General features: G+C 40.0%; 2 protein-coding genes and 1 long non-coding RNA gene across 9 annotated transcripts; 1 reads left to right on the top strand and 2 right to left on the bottom strand.

The window, feature by feature from the left end:
- Nucleotides 1-111: 111 nt before the first annotated feature.
- Nucleotides 112-1455, top strand: LOC124315044. 2 transcript variants are annotated; one of them, XR_006911477.1, is made up of 4 exons: nucleotides 113-889; nucleotides 959-1083; nucleotides 1153-1305; nucleotides 1365-1455. It is a non-coding gene; the product is annotated as an uncharacterized LOC124315044 (long non-coding RNA). The 2 variants fall into 2 exon arrangements; XR_006911476.1 differs by having other exon boundaries at nucleotides 112-889; nucleotides 1153-1446.
- A 2496-nt stretch (nucleotides 1456-3951) lies between these two features.
- Nucleotides 3952-5733, bottom strand: LOC124314523 (myosin-6-like). Its single transcript, XM_046779720.1, has one exon. It carries the CDS (start codon nucleotides 5718-5720, stop codon nucleotides 4020-4022), a length of 1701 nt encoding a protein of 566 aa, XP_046635676.1. The 5' UTR covers nucleotides 5721-5733; the 3' UTR covers nucleotides 3952-4019.
- Nucleotides 5734-9111: 3378 nt separating this feature from the next.
- On the bottom strand, nucleotides 9112-16248 carry LOC124315038 (serine/threonine-protein kinase/endoribonuclease ire-1-like). 6 transcript variants are annotated; one of them, XM_046780395.1, is made up of 4 exons: nucleotides 13830-13980; nucleotides 13302-13514; nucleotides 9559-10064; nucleotides 9112-9487 (listed from the first exon to the last, which is right to left on the bottom strand). In XM_046780395.1, the coding sequence occupies exons 1-4, from the start codon at nucleotides 13844-13846 to the stop codon at nucleotides 9378-9380; spliced, it is 846 nt and encodes a 281-aa protein (XP_046636351.1). In that variant the 5' UTR covers nucleotides 13847-13980; the 3' UTR covers nucleotides 9112-9377. The 6 variants fall into 6 exon arrangements, 3 of the variants coding, with proteins under 3 accessions (XP_046636351.1, XP_046636352.1, XP_046636350.1); XM_046780396.1 differs by having other exon boundaries at nucleotides 9112-9493; nucleotides 13825-13978; XM_046780394.1 differs by having other exon boundaries at nucleotides 9112-9493; nucleotides 13830-13976.
- Between the last annotated feature and the right edge of the window lie 1059 nt (nucleotides 16249-17307).

The raw sequence follows: 17307 nt of genomic DNA, 5'->3' as shown, positions 1-17307 counted from the left end.
GGCTACCTCCGCAGCAGTAATTTTAGGAATAATTTTAAGTTTCATCAATTCAACTCAAACGTTATGAAATTAAATTTTACATTTTCTTAAACCTTATTGAATTGCGCACATATTTCAAGCGAGAAATAATGAAATGAAATTTAAAAAATAATTCAAAAACCCGAAATAGAAATGGAAATGCCAACTTTGATCTCTGTCGCCGAGGCGAACCCTACCGCCTTTCATGGGTACTACGGTTAAGTAACAACGGAGAACAGTCGCAGAAGATCAATCGTCTTACTTCCGTAAACATTTAAATTTATTTTAACTTTCTTGAAATATAATTCTTAAAATCTCTGGAATTTAACGATTATTGTTCAACAGAACTTAATGCACTTAACTATTTAAATTTTTTCCTTCAGATTTTTTGAAAAATTTTGTCTTTGCCGCTTGATTTCGCTTCGGTATTTAATTCGGTTTGGCAACATGACAGCATTGCCAACTTAGCCTTTTGGCCCCTATGGCTCCTCCTTCTTCCTCCCCGCCAAAAAAAATGTCAGCAGTCAGTCAGCAGTCACAGCCTTTGCGTTAGTTATGGAGCAGCATTGGAAGATATCTTGTTGTGTTAACTTTTATATCGAGACGAAGGCTATGAATGTTGAATGCTTCACCAGCTTCAATCAGCTATTTTTGTGCTTTGAATGATAAATGGTAAATTACATTAATCTCAACTAATTTTTACAGAATGTGTGGGGCCTAGACTAGATCAATCCATTTCACCATGTGAAGCAGTGCAGGTATAAAAAGTAGCTGACATCATGTGACATGTTTCTGCAATGATGATAGTTCATTCTGAATAGCACAATGTTGTGTGGTGATTCAACATTAGTCATGCAGGACTCTGATTTAAGTTACGAAATTCAGATAAGTTGGTCGGTGATTATTGTATTATTAACTATGTCTTTTTTATTATGTTTAGATAGTGATTCAAAATTGCTCATCGGTTCAGCATGATGACTGGATTATTACAGTAGTGCTACAGTCTGGATGGGATTCAACTTGTGGAATTACAGTTGTGAATTTTGTTCCAAGGCTATCCTGCTGGTATGTTCTATTTACAACTTTGGTCGACCAGTTAAGAATTCATGATAACAAAGGAAATTCTGTTTACAGGCTAGGGAGGAAGTGAAATCAACTGTTTTGGATGTAATTACGAGTTCCTTATTCATTCTGTGCCCTATAACTAGTGTTTGATGGCCAGTCACCCTGTATGGATGACTTTCAACTGTAACATCTGTCAACATCTATGGAAATCACTTTAGGATTGTATTTTCTTCTAAATGTGAGGTTTAATTTGTGGTTGTGCTAAATTTTCTCTCTCGTAGGTTGTTTTCCTGATTGACCCATTCATGTCAGCTCTTTACGTTTTGTTTCTCTTCCGTTCACCACCAACATAATCAGCTGGAAGATTGATTCTGAGGTAGTATTCTTGCAAATGTGATAACTACCACAGACTTGGACTGATGATTTTGAGGATACTATGACAATCGTTTAAAATTTATTGCTTGTACAGTCTAACATTAACTTGTTGTTATTGTTTCGTTTCAGAGAATCCTAGTGTTGGAGCCTGGCGTGTCTGCAGTGTGTGTACATTTGGCGGTTACTGATTAATCATCGACATTGCGTAAGTTGTGTGTGCCGCAGTGATGATTTGGGCTTTTTCTGTCTTGGCTTACGGCAATCTCGCGCTGGGGGTAACTCGCGGGGTACATTGTTGCTCAATCGAAACCCTCGGTAAGGTCTGAGATGAGCCACCAAACGACACCAAAGTTCACCAAGACTTTCAATTACATTTCAGATTCCACTAATAATAACGAAGACTCAATCCAGGAAATTTTCTTCCGGCATCTTCAGCTCACCTCCCGTCACCTCCGGATTATGGCCTGCTGCCTCCTGCTGTCGGATGATGTCTACGCGGAAATTGATCCTGACACAGCACACCGCAACTGCCTTTGTTCAGGTCAGTTCCTTAGCTTACCCACTAGTATAAACCCTAGGAATTATTCTGTAACGCTATGCACACCAGCGATAGGCTACTTACTTAATTTTAGGACAAAACAACATTTGAATAAGTGATTTTTAGTAGTTCTGTTCCCCCTATGAATGAAAGCATTCATCTAGACATATTAATTTTGTTTTCCCATCACGACGCCTTTTTCTTTTAATCGATTCCCTCTCTCTGTCCATGTTTGTTGAACTTTGCGCAATCCAGCGCGTTTCGCCCGCGGTTGTCCAAGTAGTTGAGTTGACGTCCACCTCTTCGTGATTGAGGAGTAGTTCGTCAATTCCAAGATATCTTTAGCCAATAATGCCGCCATGGAGTAGAGTGTAGCCATTGTTGTTGCTGCGTATGATGGGGTCTGCTCCCTTTTTCAGCAAGTAATAGCGAACAGTAGTCATGTTTTTGGCACATAATGGATGATCATCCATTATGTGCCAAAAACATGAGAGCAATTTACTTAAATCTTTGTTGAGTAAAAATCGAAATAGCGCAGGTTTCATTATTTCGGGCTCCTCTTTCGCCACCGAAATAGTCACGCACAAATGGGAACATTTTAATTCATTTCTCCATAATGATGCACAAATGTTTTCAATCAAAGCAAGATAAAATGAAGGTTCCAGTAGGTACGTCCCCGTCCCCCGACCACTTGAGATCTCATTTTTCATATCTTGTCCCAGCAGCTAATTGCATCCTCTTTTGTCGTTAGCCACTTTTTGGGATTTGAAAATTGTTTGCCCGCTGTTTATTCAAACTTTGACGATGCGTCTTGTTTTTGTTTGGCGCTAAGGCGTACGCATGCATCTTTGAATGATATGCCATGTTGTCGGATCTGAATTCCAATTTGTGGTGGAGGAAGAGAGGAAATGACTTTCATGATGGCCCGCTGCATTTCAAACCCTTTCCTCTCGTTCTCTTTCTTCGTTACAAGAAGAAAAACTTTTCTTGTCTACTTTCGTCAGTTTGTTTGAAAACGAGCTTCAGCTCGAGCCTACCTGGGTCCGCATTTGCAGGTTTCGTGATTGTCTTTTTGATTCCGCCGGCGGTTAGTTTTTATCAGCTGCAGTCGAGAGAAGCAGAAGGAGTTGCAATGGGTCGGACATGGTCATCCGCAACGCGCCGCAACGGACTAATCCAAGGCGAAAGTTTACAGGGAATCATCCAATCAGAGCAAAATGTGTAGACAACACTCCCTAACGACACGTTCGAGCACGTACATCGTCCTTAACCCCCCTATTTTCGTTTAATTTTGGATTTTATCGCAAATTTTAGCAGCTGTAGGCAAATAGAAAATTAATAGAATCCAAAGAATTCGCCGGATCAGATATGCAATCGTTGCTCGACAGAAAGGAAATTTGGATAACTTGTAATAGAGCCAGACAGAAGTCAAATCTCAATTTGCGAAGGTGTCAAGGTGTAATTAAAGCATAGTTTATGTTCTAAAGTCTGAAATGTGATCGTAGAAGTAAGAAAGCGACTTACTTGAAAAGGCCAAACCTCCGGAAAAGGTCCTTGTCGCATTTTAATAGTACTTTATTAACCAGGGTAGTATGCCTATACCTGAACTTTCTAACGCTTTTGAAAAAATCTTCTAGTCAGATGGATCGGGAAAAAAACTTTTGAATGAAATTAATTCCTACCGTCTTCTTAACTTCACCAATATTATTGACATTGCGAATACGGCAGCCTCTTGTTGACGTATTCTCCTTTTTACCATTTTCGACTAATATTCAACAAAACATCAGCCAAGAATCTGTTTTTTCTTTTTCCCCCTGGCTGAGTAAAATGAAAGACGAACGAGTTGAAGATTTGAAGTTTAAAATGATATTTTATTTGAATCGAAAAAGACAGAAAAAACAAAAGAAACTGGACCAGCTTCTACCATCGAAATAGTCATCGCAAGACAACAACTATTCCGATAGGCAAAACTGACATCCAGCTTCCATTGTTACTTAACTTAATTAAAGAAAAAAATCAAAAACTAGCGATTTCCATTTTGAAGAATGTCGTGAACTCTTCGGCAATTGGCTAGTGTACCCCAGATGGTGACGTATTTATTTTCTCCACCTGGACGATAAATATGTACATCATGGTTAAAAGCCAATTCTCTTAACTCATATCCGTCGGAAAAGATGTTTCTTCTTAGATTGATTTTAGGGCATTCGATGGTGACTGATAAAATGTCAATTACGTCGTTACAAGCTGCTTGTCGGCTCTCAGCATCTCCTCCGGTGATGAATAGGTTAGCGTTGATAAAACTTACACTAACCCAATATTGCTCTTCAATCCTTTTGGCGTTGCTCCCATGACGCCCGATAACTCGCCCGCAATCCTTATTCGCTATTCCTGTTATGACGATTCGATCGACGTAGACTTCAGTTTGTACAGAAGATAAAATGTTAAACTCATCCGGCGGTTTTTCAGTGGACACCTGGGCGGCTTTACTTTCAATTTCAGTGCGGGCTGGTGATAAGTGCACCGGTTGTGGCTCGGCAGTTACGATGATCGGTGTGTCCTTTACGATTTTAATGGGATTTTCAATTCGGAGAGGGTTATTTATTACCTCATCGCTCCCACATCCAACGTCAGCCGTCAGTTTCGGTTTCATTTCTTTCTGCTTAGCTTCCAATTCAGCCAATTTACGAATAGCTTCTTCCTTCTCCTGGTCCAGATTTTTCACTTGATCCTGTAGGTGCTTGACCCTTTCGGTTTGGTTATTCAGGGATACTCGTAGCTCTTCCACTTCCGCCTTACTGGATAGAAGAAGAAGATCGCTATCTTCCATTTTACGCCTTAGTCGCGAATCGTTTTCGGCCAAACGGAAATTCTCCGTTTCAAGTTCAGAAATGGTTTTATTCTTTGACTCTATTTCACAGTTAGCTATGGCCAACTCGTGCACCTTGTCCGATTGCTGTTCGGCAATGCACACCCGGAGATTTTCCAATTCATCGTTACTGGATACAACAAGAAGTTTGGTCTCTTCTATTATTTGCCTTAGCCGCTGATCGTTTTGTTCCAATTGGTGGTTTTTATTTGTCAATTCGGCAACTTCTTCGTTCTTTAATCGAATTTGATCCACCAGCTGCTCGACCCTTTCGGTCTGTTTGTTAAGGGACAGCTGGAGTTCTTCTATTGTCACCTTACTGGATAGCAGAAGACGGCCGGAATCTTCCATTGTTTGCTTCAACTGTGGAACGTTATCAAGTAGTTGTTGTAGTTCATCTTGTAATTGTTGCAAAGCCGACTGACTGGATTGAAGGAGACGATCGTCGTCTTCCATTTTGCGCCTTAACCGCCCATTGTTTTCGGCCAAACTGAGATTTTTCGCTTCGAGTTCAGCAATGGTTGTATTCTTCGACTCTAGCTCACGTGTAGCCACGGCCAACTCGCGCGTGTCCAATTGCTGTTCATTTAGGCAAGTCCGGAGTTGCTCCATTTCCACTCGACTTTCTCGATTTTGCTCTTGAAGTTTAGTAATGATTCTGTTTTTGGATGCCAGAACACGTTGACTCGAAGCCAGTTCTTCGTGCACCTTGTGCAATTTTTTCTCTTCAAGACTATTCTGTAGTTTCTCCAAATTCGCTCGGTTATATGCAATAACTCTATCCTTGGCTTCAATTTTGCGCCATAGCCCCGAATTCTCATTTGTCAACTGGAGATTTTCCCCTATAATGTCAGTCATTTCACGTTTCTTTTCTTCCAGTTCGCATTTGGTAGTTTCCAACTCGTCGTGTACGTTCTGAAACATTTGCAGCTTTGATGAGGAGTCTGCCAGTTGTGATTGAACTAGATTCAACTCGTTCGCCAAACTTTCTTTTTCCAGCACAATCTGTGTGATCGTTCTATCCCTGTCTTCAATTTTTCGCCTTAGACGCGAATCATCATTTGCCAAGCGGAGATTTTTCTCCGTAATGTCAGTCATTAAACGTTTGTTATTTTCGAGTTCGCTTTTGGTAGCTGCCAACTCGTCGTGTACGTTTTGGTACTGTCGCAGCTTTGATGAGGAGTCTGTCAGTTGTGATTGAAGCAGACTCAACTCATTCTCCAAGCGTTCCTTATCCAATACAATCAGGTTTTTCTCAATCGCACTGGATGCGATAATTTTATCCCGGTCTTCAATTTCTCGCCTTAGTTGCGAATCGTTTTCGGCCAAACGGAAATTTTCCGTTTCAAGTTCAGAAATGGTTTTATTCTTTGTCTCTAGCTCACGTGTAGCCACGGCAAACTCACGAGTGTCCAATTGTTGTTCAACAAGGGAAGTCCGGAGACGTTCCGATTCCGCTCTACTGGATTCAAGAAAATGATTTGTACTTTCCAGTGTTCGCCTTAGTCGCGAATCCTCATTTGTCAAGCGAATATTTTTCACTGTAATGTCAGTAATAAAACGTTTCTGTTTTTCGAGTTTAGTTTTGGTAGTAGATGACTCGATGCGGAATTGTCGTAACTTGGAATGGGAGTCTGTCAGTTGTGATTGGACTAGACTCAACTCATTCGCCAAACGTTCGTTTTCCAATACAATCAGGTCCGTTTCGTCGACTTTTGCCTTCAGACGAAGAAAACTTTGGTTGTTCGAGTCTTCTCCGCTGGCAGTCGAAAATCCATCGTTAATTACAGGTCGGGGAAGTGCATGCTGGTTAGTGCATGCAGCGTCAGGTTTAATCTTATTCAGGTTAGCAGCCGAACGCCGAGTTTGTGATTCGGTCATTCGTCTGAAGAAATCCATGATCCTAAGAAAAAGGAAAGCAAATATAGTCACTTCCAAAGTTCCGATCATTTTCAAACTGTGTGATAGTTCGTGATAGTTTGTTTGCAATTCAAAACTGCGATACCTGCTAATGCCGTTGGGGTTGCTTATATAGACTTTTCCAGGGGAATCTCGTTTTGCACTGTCAATTTTCTCTGTCTTAATCAGATTTCTAATTATGTTAACGCTATTTAACTTTTGGTATTGATTTTTTATCTTACTTTAAGGTGTAACGAACATTGTTCATTTTGTTTTGAATTAATTGCAATTCATTTTAATCATTTAATTGCATTTTGAAATTAAAGGTTTTCGGAATTCCGGTTGGGATTTCAATGTTGCCGGTCTGGACATGTCTGGCAAACGACAGGGCGCCCATAGCGGGGAATCCACAAACTAAACAAGTATTACGTAATAGTATTACAGAATTTTTTATTCTTATCACTTTCGTATTTTTATGCGTTCGGTTGTACCGTGAATATTTTAATATGTTTTGAAATACGTGGGAATAATACGTTTGTATGTTTTTTAAAAATTGTTTTTGGTGTGGTACTCTCTATTTAGTTCGCGTGGTACTATCTTGATAGTGGCGTTCAAACCAAAACAATCATTTTTCCTGGAACAAGTTAAAGTTTAGTAGGCCTATGGTTTCTTCCAAACCCAAAACAAGACAAAGAAGAGCAGACATAGCTTCCTCTATTCTGTCAATATTTTTCGTAACCAATTTTTATTTTTTTTAAATTTAGATGAACAGCATTCCGACTGGAGAAACTACCGATGTTGGCCGAGTTACGTCCCAGTTCATATTCTTCCCCTTTCTTTAATGTCCTCGTGTACACCCATGTGAGTGTGGGTGTATTCACGAGGACCTCCTTTTTCCTATCCCGCCTGGTGGATTCCACTTTTCAACGGATGGAGCACCTGTGGATGGATGCCTGACTGTATACTTCCCAGACTTAAAGGTAGGAGAAATACATGTCTATTCTTCCTTTTGGACTGTTTTGTAGTGTTGATTCTAAACCGTTACGGAGTACGATTATTTCGGTTGACTATGGAACTAACTAATGTAAGGGGGGAACTTTTGAAAATGAAAAAATGGAACATTTTGTAGAACGACTGCAGATCAGGCCCGTGGAGGCAGGCAGGTCGAGGACTTTGTTTATTACAAATGTGCGAGTTTTAAGAACATACTCGAATTATGATTTTTGGTTCATTGGAGTATTTTCTCTATTCTGATTCTTCATCCAACACTGTTGAGAAATGAAGTCGGAGACTTGTTGTTGGCAGATGGATGTCTGTATCTTCTCGCTGCTTTCGAAAAGAACAATAGCACAGATAGGCCTACTTTTTTTCCATTTATTGTTTCGTTCTTGGGAAAGTTTTGGCGTTGCTGGGTAATGACCAAATTTGCGTCTTGTTTTACGTCTTGCGTATCTCCGGGTATATATCTTGAATTCACTTCCATATCTGGTATTACAGCGCAATATTATTGCGCCAGAAGGTTTTCTTTAAAACGTCACATGACATGAGGATCGCCATCTGACGCAAAACACTCTCAAATATCTTGACTGTATAAGGAAATGTCGAATCCGCGCGATGGCTGGCAATAGTCCGGATGGCTTTTTTTTCTTCACCATCAACGCCTATTTTGGTTTTAAAATTCTTTTCGAGGTTGTTGAAAGAAACATAAAGAGTACGACTATTCGTCGTCATGTTTATCTTTAATGTTGTCGTAAGATCCTTTTAGAGTCTTTTTCTTTTCCTATTAGACTTTCCCATTTACAACAACCACAACTTTTTTATTATGGATTTTGTATTTTTCCCATCTGCGCTGTCTCTTTCTTATAGCCATTAGCGGGTTAGTGTAACAGAATTTTTTAACTAAACAACGTCATTTCAAACTCATTTAATTATTGAATTATAAAATATCTCCCCAGCCCAAATATCATTGCCTAATGCATGTCAAATATTTTTTTCACCTGTACAAAGTTTCTTAAGCTAATTTTCTAACAAACAGTAAAATCTCTGACGTATCCACTAAATTCCAATACCGAGGCACTTTGATCCCATCCAAAACTTTTAGCGACGAGAAATTCTCTGATGGATTTTCGTGAGTCGTTGTCCACTGCTGCTAATTTGTACGTGGCGTCTGATGTCCCGTCGGCCATTAGAGACTTTCCGGGATGTTGAGGCGTTTATGATTATATACCGTCACCGACATCAACCGTCGGCGATTCAATTTTTTGATTAGCCGCAACATCCGCCATGCCTCCAAAAGCGGAATGAGAAAAACCACGAACGAAATCTCAACCGACCCAAAAAGAACTGCATATGAGTGAGATAAATGTCAACTAAATATTTCATTATCGTCAACATCCGCGGGGAATAGAAAATGGGGGCGCGTCACATATATCCGCATACGTCCTTTTTCAATACAGATAATTAAGACATGTGGAGGAATCAAATGAATTTTCTTAGCCATTTGGAGCACTTGTAGAAATTTGATTTTGCGAATAAAGGCAGTAACGTAGATTAATTTTTTCGGCCTGTCGTAATTGGAGGGTTTAATACGAGTCGGATCATTTTTGTTTGTTTTTGCTATTGAATGTTGGCGATTCTTGTTATGACGTCAGCCGCTGAAATCCTGTCGTTGGGGTTTTTCTTCAACATGTCCATGATGATAGCGTGCATGGGATGCTTTTTCTCTTCTATGGCTGCAATGATTTGTTGTGGTTATATCTGATATTGAAGTTTGGTTTAAGAAATGGAACACACATACCTTTCAGATTGACTGGCGTATTATTGACAATGTTGGCAGGGATATTGAATTGTGAGCCGTAGGGGTGACGTCCTTTTAAAAGATAAAAGCCGAAAATGAGACCTGCGGAAAAAACGTCACTTTTAACGGTTCCTTCTTGACGTAGGGGCGTCGTCCGATTGAAATTTTCCTTCATCTGCAAGATTTCAGGGGCCAGCCAATTATCGGGCCGTGTGTTGTGCTCGGTCGTCGAGAAACTTCCCCTGTCGTTGAGTGGCGAACCGAGTCCGAAATCGGCCCATTTCATCGACACATTTTCTACATCAGTCGGATGGACAGAAATGAAGACATTTTGTGGTTTAATATCCCAGTAGATGAATCCCTTTTCGTGAATGTACGCCAATCCCTTGGCCAACTGGAGGCAAACTTCTTTTTCTGGCGGCATTTTCTCTTGATAGTTTTTCTGGGCCTCGTCACCGTTGAATAGTTGATTCAGCGATAATTGGCATAGTTCCAGCGCATAATATCTGATTGGATCAAACAAAATTATTGAAGTTATTTATTAAGCCACTTGCAATATTCACCTGAAATCGTGGTCGCTTTCAACGTGATAGAGTTTGACGACATTTGGGTGATCTAAGTATTGCAAAGCTTCTTCTCCTCCTTTGTTGTTTTCAACGTTTTCGCGATTTGAATTCACTTGACGGCCACTTTTCGGCCCATCCACGTCCCTTCGTAAACGGTCCCGTAACAGCCCCGCCCTATCAACTTGCACCTATGTCTTGGATTATACAAGTCAACACCATCTTCTCTCGGCTCACGCTCACGACCGTCCAAGACTTGACTGACTTGACTCGCCAACTGTTGATGGCGAGTTGCCGATCGAAACTTGCCTTCCCATCGTAAATCGGCCACGCCCCTTTCCAACAAACTGGGCTCGACCGAATGAAGCCAGCGGCAATATGATTGTCGCGGGGCTCATCCGCTTAATTCTTTTGGTGTTCTTTCCTTGAACGCTCGTTCGGTTGTTTGCGTGTTTGAATTCTCTAGCTCTCTGTTCTTGCCCGGTTCTATTTCTCTTTAACCTTTTTTTTTCGTGTCTGAGGAATTTGGTGAACGACAAGGATCCCAATAGAAAGGCAACTATTTCCTCAAATAGAACGAGATATAGCGTTAGAGTACCTAATACCTATACGTTTAGAAATGTTTTCGCATGTTCATTTTTTGGGAGCTCAAAGTAAAGTTCATTTTATTGAAACTCGGGAAATGTAACTTATTGAAGGCAACGGCTTACGATGACACGAGGACATGATGGTGTTGCTTTGATGTCCATAGAATTGGTCCTGTGTAACCGTGGGTTATGTTCAACAAATTAATCGAAAATGTTCAATCCGGATCAAAGGTTTATTTGGACTTTTGAGACAGAATTTCGATTGGATTTCCGATTCATCCTCCTTCCTGGTCGTGATTGAACTTGTTTAAATATTCTCGTCGTTAATGCAGATCCTATGTGCTATGTGTTTGAAAAGGAAATGAATAGAACTGATGATCATCGATGATCATTGGCTAAATCAAGTCGCACAACTTTGATTCAGATACTTGTCCATAATAGCCTATAGGCCTACATGCAATGAGTAAATATGACATCAATTCAACTAACAATCAGTTTATTACAACATAAGTTTAATCAAGAACAAATACTTGAATAATGCTCCAGTGTAACTAACTCAGCTGCAAGTGAAAGTCATTGGTTATTAGATTCTATTTGATATTTTAAAAATTTAATTTTTCCGCCAATTAAATGTTCCGCAATTTCCTTTTTCAGTTGTTTCTTCATGGAGGACAGAGTTCTTGAAGAGTAGCTTGAGGGGATATGCGTCAAAGGTTTCACGTTGTATTTTTTGGCAATTTCGTTGTTGTAAGTTGCTAAAATGTATTGGCGCAATGGCAATTCCTCGTTGATGCTAGGATTTTTCCATCCAGGAAAGACCTTGGCATAGTCTCTGTAGGGATAAGCGAAAGTCAAACCATTATTGTCAAGGTGAAATGTGTCGTCTTCCTCGTAAGATTGACTGCATGTCTTGTGATCCAATTCCTCAGTGTATACATAATGTGTTCCTGCAACTCCCCCTGGTTGATGAACTGCATCATGAGGTCTGTCTTGTGTGTCGTGATTGGCCGCCTCGATGCACAGACTATTACACATGCGACAAGAAGCGTCGCATCGAGGGAGTGCTGCTTTATCGTTCACATTTTTCATATGCTGGACCACTTTTGGACTCATTTCTTCTGAAAATTCTCTTTGATTTTTAATAGCTTCTTGCTTTTCCACCACTTCAATTAATGTTTTCAAGCAGGCCTCTTGAAATTCCTCCTTCTCTTCGTTGTCGCAGTCTTCGTATTTGCCACTGCATTTTATTAGAAATGCCGAGCCTAAAGTTTTGGTCTGCAAGTAACGATCTAAAAAATTCTCGTAATTGGTCGACAAAAGTTTGCGCTTTTTTTGTGTCGACTTTGACTGCTGCCGCTTTGTTAATTGCATCTCTCAAATGATTTCTGAAAGTTTCCCATTCTTCCTCGATGTTGGGGACCTTTTGAGCGATTAGGTGGAGCACGTCTGCCGACGTCTGCGTAAAACCTCTGAGGATTACCTATGCAATCGAGTGCTTGATCCAAGCAGTTGATTTCTTTCCAGCAAGTCGATCAAATGGAGATCCATGTGCTTTTGCATGCACCTTGCGTCGTATCGAAGAACACTCGTATCGAAGTCCTTGAAATGTCCTCGTCATTTTAGTTGGTGATGATAATTAACATTACCTGGAATAATTTGTACTTTCAATATGTCTGCCATGTTAGAAGCCAACAATTTAGTCTTTGACACCGTAAAGAAATTTTTAGACAGCGATTTGTTGATTTTCCTTTCGACTTTGTTTCTCAATTCCCATCGATTGTGAGCAAAGTTCGGTTGAACCGATCGCCCAATTCTTAACTGGAGTTCTATCAAGTTGTTGATTCTTGAAACAACGTCGCCCGATGAAATCCTCTCGTCGGGATTATCTTTCAACATTTCCATGATGATCGCGTGCATGACATGTTCTTTTATTTCTGTAATGATGATGAAGCATTACAATTAAAATTTGCTATAGAAATCTGCCATAGGCTATTAAGAAACGGAACATGCTTGTCATATTGACTGGCCTATTCCTGACAATGTTTGGTAGAACATTTACAGCTGAACCAAAAGGATGATAACCGCCTAATATAGATAATAGCCGAAAACAAGTCCCGCGCTAAAAACGTCGCTCTTGACGGTTCCTCTCGGACGAATGTCGGGTGACGTAGTTTTACAATCATTTTCTTCCTCTTCAAATATCTTCATTATCTCAGGGGAAAACCAGTTGTTGGTTCCTCTCATTCCACTTATGGAATGACTTTTTCTTTCGTTCACTTGTTTACCAAGTCCGAAATCGGCCCATATCATTACGACTTTTTCTCCAGTGGAATCCACCCAGATGAGAACGTTTTCCGGTTTGAGATCTCGATGGATCAATCGGTTTTTATGAATGTGCGCCAATCCATTGGCCAACTGGAGACAAACTTCTTTTTCTGGGGGCATGGGTCCACGATATTTTTTCGGGTTCGTCTCATCCAAGAATTTGTGATCCAGCGATGCCTGGCACAGTTCCAGCGCATAATATCTGATTTGACAGAACAAAAACATTAGAACACCTTTTCTTTTTATGCCTATTGAGAATTTTATTCACCTGAAATCAATGTCGCTGTCAACGTGATAAAGTTTGACGACATTTGGATGGTGGAGTTTTTGCAGCGCATCTTCTCCTTTGTTGTTTTCACAATTTGTTTTTTCAATTCGCTTGACTGCAACTATTTTATTGTTCCATTCTCCTCTAAAAACGACCCCGTAACCCCCACTTCCTAAAATGGATGTCCTGTCGAATTTCATCGAAAGAGAAACACTTTCGTGTAAAGAAAAAAACAACATATCTTTTATTCAAAATGATGTAAGTTTAATTGGTGAAAGGCAGTTTAATATTAAAATAGTCTAATTCGAAATATTTACAATTAAACAAACAAAATTTCCCCTGACTCGACTTGTTACTGTAAAATGTTAACATATTAAACGACATTGCAACTCATTTTTAATTCAACTCTGGTGAACGAACCCAATTAATTTGCCCGTCTATTTTTTGAATCTTCTGTTTTTGTTTTGAACGACTCTCTCATAGGCTATTTTTATTAGTTAATCAATGTTTAAACTTGTACTACTTTACGTTGAATTGGTAGCCATTTTTCGATTGGGACGAGGTGTCCTTGAACGAGAAGATAAACGATCACGCCATCACTGTCGCAACTTGTCTCGCCAACTGCTGGCCAGTTACTGAAGTTCTTGCCTTTCCATCGGAAACTGTTGGCTGGCCACGTCACCACAAAAAAAGGGCTTGTCGCCGCTTCCAAAATAATCAGTCGGAAAGTATCTTTTTCTCCGTATCAAGCTTTTGTGGTTTTATTGACATGTTGTGGCGAAGACTCTCCCGAGACTATCGTGTTTCAAGAGCTCTTTTTCTTTCTTTGATTCACTATTTAATCGAATATTTACTGAATGCAGTTCCGGATTCTTTTTTCATCGTATGTTTTTAACATGATAACGTATATGACGTTTGGTTTGGTTTACCCCGGCCTTCGTATCAATATTTCATGCACGTCTCTATCATGTTCATTGCTGATGCCAGAAGTTTATTTTTCCTTTATATTGTGCTGCATATGAAAGGCATCTTCCTTCTCCGGCTGCGCATTGAAAAATAAATGACGAAACAATTAAAAGAATTGAAATTTAAAATGAGATTTTATTTGAATAGATAAAGAGAGAAAAACAAAATTAAAAGAAAATAAACAAATAAAAGAAACTGGACCAGCTCGTCTACCATCGAAATAGTCGCCCACTTGCTCGGCTGTTTCCTCCACCCGCAACGCACGTCAGAAACTGACGGACTCGTTTGAGGGTATAATGAAACCCCCCGTCAAGGTGTTAGTCAACTGTACACTGGCGTGCGAGTGAAGACGATCTAATTCCTTTCACCGTATATAGGAGTCATGATAACTCAACTTTTATACAAGTGCCAGGAAAATCGAAAGTCTTCACTTACATCACACCAGCGACCAGCGAACCAACTCCGTCGACGGGTTCATCCGCCAATCCCTTCGGATTGTCACGAGGAGGCAACGTCATCGCAAGGCAATAACTATTCCGATAGGCAAAACTGACGTCCAGCTTCAATTCTTATTAACTTTAATTTAAAAAACAAGACAAAACATTTAGCGAAATTAATTTGGAAGAACTTCGTACACTCTACGACATTTTTCTAACTTTTCCCAAATGGTAACGTCCTTGTTTTCTTTATCGTTAGATGGTCGATGAGTGCTTACGTCATTGTTGATGCCGAGCTCACTTAACAAATAACCGTTGGCAAAGATGTTTCCTCTCGTGTCCAGTTCAGGGCACTCCATTGTTACCGGCAGATTTTGAATTACGTTTATTAAACCTATAACCTTTACCCCATATTGGTTTTCAATCCTCTTTACATTACTCCCATGGCGTCCGAGGGTCAGCCGAGGATTCGCACCTCTTCGCTGCCTCATCCGACTTCTGCCGCCAATTTCGGTTTCATTTCTTTTGGCTTAAATATCTTCCATTTTGGCAAATTTTCGAACGGCTTCTTCCATTTCTTCTTCTTCTCTTCTAGACTTTTCACTTGATCCTGTAAGCGCTCGATCCTTTCGGTCTGGGATACTCGTAGTTCTTCCATTTCCGCCTGACCGGATTGGAGAAGACGATCAGTTTCTTCCAATTTTCGCCTCAGCTGTAAATCGTTTTCGGTCCAACGGAGAATTTCCGTTTCAAGTTCAGAAATGGTTCTATTCTTTGACTCTAGCTTTGACTCAATGTCAGTCATTTGACGTTTTTTATTTTCGAGTTCCCTTTTGGTAGTTGCTAACTCGTCGTGTACGTTCTGGAATAATTGCAGGTTGGAATGCGAGTCTTTCAGTTGTGATTGAACTAGACTCAACTCATTTGCCAAACGTTCTTTTTCCAATACAATCTGGTTTTTCTCAATCGCACTAGATGCCATAATTTTATCTCTGTCTTCGATTTTCCGCCTGAGACGCGAATCGTCTTTTTTCAATTGGAGATTTTTCTCCGTAATGCCAGTCATTAAACGTTTGTTATTTTCGAGTTCGTTTTTGGTGATTGCCAACTCGATGTGTACAGTTTGAAACATTTGCGGGCTGGAGCTGGACCTCAGTTGTGTTTGAAGCAGAGTCAACTCATTCGCTAAGCGTTCTTTATCCATCACAAGGTTCTTCTCAATCGCTCGACTGGATGCCATAATTCTATCGCTGTCTTCGATAATTCTATCCCTGTCTTCAGTTTTTCGCTTAAGTCGCGAATTTTCATTTGTCAAGCGGAGATTTTTCTCCGTAATGTCAGTAATAAGACTTTTCTTTTCTTCGAGTTTGCTTTTGGTAGTTGCTAACTCGTTGTGGAATTGTCGTAACTTGGAATGGGAGTCTGTCAGTTGTGATTGAACTAGACTCAACTCATTCGCCAAACGTTGGTTTTCCAATACAATCTGGTTTTTCTCAATCGCTCTGGATGCCATAATTCTATCTCTGACTTCGATAATAATTCTATCCCTGTCTTCGATTGTTCGCCTTAGTCGCGAATCGTCATTTGTCAAGCGGAGATTTTCCCCTAAAATGTCAGTAATTACACGTTTCTTTTCTTCCAGTTCGCATTTGGTAGCTGCCAACTCGTCGTGTACGTTCTGAAACATTTGCAGCTTTGATGAGGAGTCTGCCAGTTGTGATTGAACTTGACTCAACTCATTCTCCAAACGTTCTTTATCCAATACAATCAGGTTTTTCTCAATCGCACTAGATGCGATAATTTTATCTCTGTCTTCAATATTTCGCCTAAGTTGCGAATCGTTTTCGGCTAAACGGAGATTTTCCCGGGGGTTGGCAACTCAAAATTTGGGTGTACGAGGATTCAGAATCTCAAGGATTCCGAAAGATTCTAGAGATTCTGAGAGATTCTGAGAGATTCTGCGAGATTCTGAATCAAGTTTCCCCCAAAATTCCGCTAGGGGCGCCACTAGTCCTTGGCCCAGTTTCTGTACAGAAGTATGCACTATGTTACGTAGTGGGCGTAGCTCCGTTTCGGCATGCTCTATACCGCTTATTGACATGCAGATTTTATTAACTTCAAGATTTTTTACTGATAGAAAAAGGTGCTACAATAATTTTTGTAGTTTCAAGTAGGGTGAAGTAATCTGATAGTTAGAAACTTGATATGTTTGAGTTAAAAGTCCAGATTATTAATTTTAAAATAGATTATACGGGGAAAATTAACCGCAAGTGACTTTTGCTGGGAATTATTGGCATATTATCAATAGTTTTTTTTAACCATATATTTGTCCCACCCTATCCTCCATTCATCAGCAGACGAAAAAATGTGTGCGCCTCCCAGCGGTGGGAAAAAGGAGGGAAAATTAAAGAAGTTTTAGCGCAACTTATATTTTACATTTTTCAGTATTTCTAGTGCATTTTTTTACAATTTGAGCTTTTCAAAGACCAAATTCACAAAATATCTGAAATTTTAGACGGTTTTGGGGTAGTTTAAAGAAAAAAAAGGGGTAAATTTAGTGAGATTCTGGAGATTCTACGAGATTCCATGGGATTCTACGGGAT

This window comes from Daphnia pulicaria, chromosome 10 (genome assembly GCF_021234035.1).
Source record: "Daphnia pulicaria isolate SC F1-1A chromosome 10, SC_F0-13Bv2, whole genome shotgun sequence".
NCBI classification, from domain to species: Eukaryota; Metazoa; Arthropoda; class Branchiopoda; order Diplostraca; family Daphniidae; genus Daphnia; species Daphnia pulicaria.
Note: the sequence above shows the minus strand (reverse complement) of the source record. Positions and strands in the feature narration are given on the sequence as shown.

Coding starts and splice junctions, on each gene's coding strand:
- LOC124314523 (XM_046779720.1), bottom strand. CDS start 5,720: ATGACTGACATTATAGGGGAAAATCTCCAGTTGACAAATGAGAATTCG.
- LOC124315038 (XM_046780394.1), bottom strand. Junction 10,065..13,301: donor GACAGCGACATTGATTTCAG/GTGAATAAAATT, acceptor TGATCCAATCAG/ATATTATGCGCTGGAACTAT. Junction 9,494..9,558: donor TACGCCAGTCAATCTGAAAG/GTATGTGTGTTC, acceptor AAATCATTGCAG/CCATAGAAGAGAAAAAGCAT.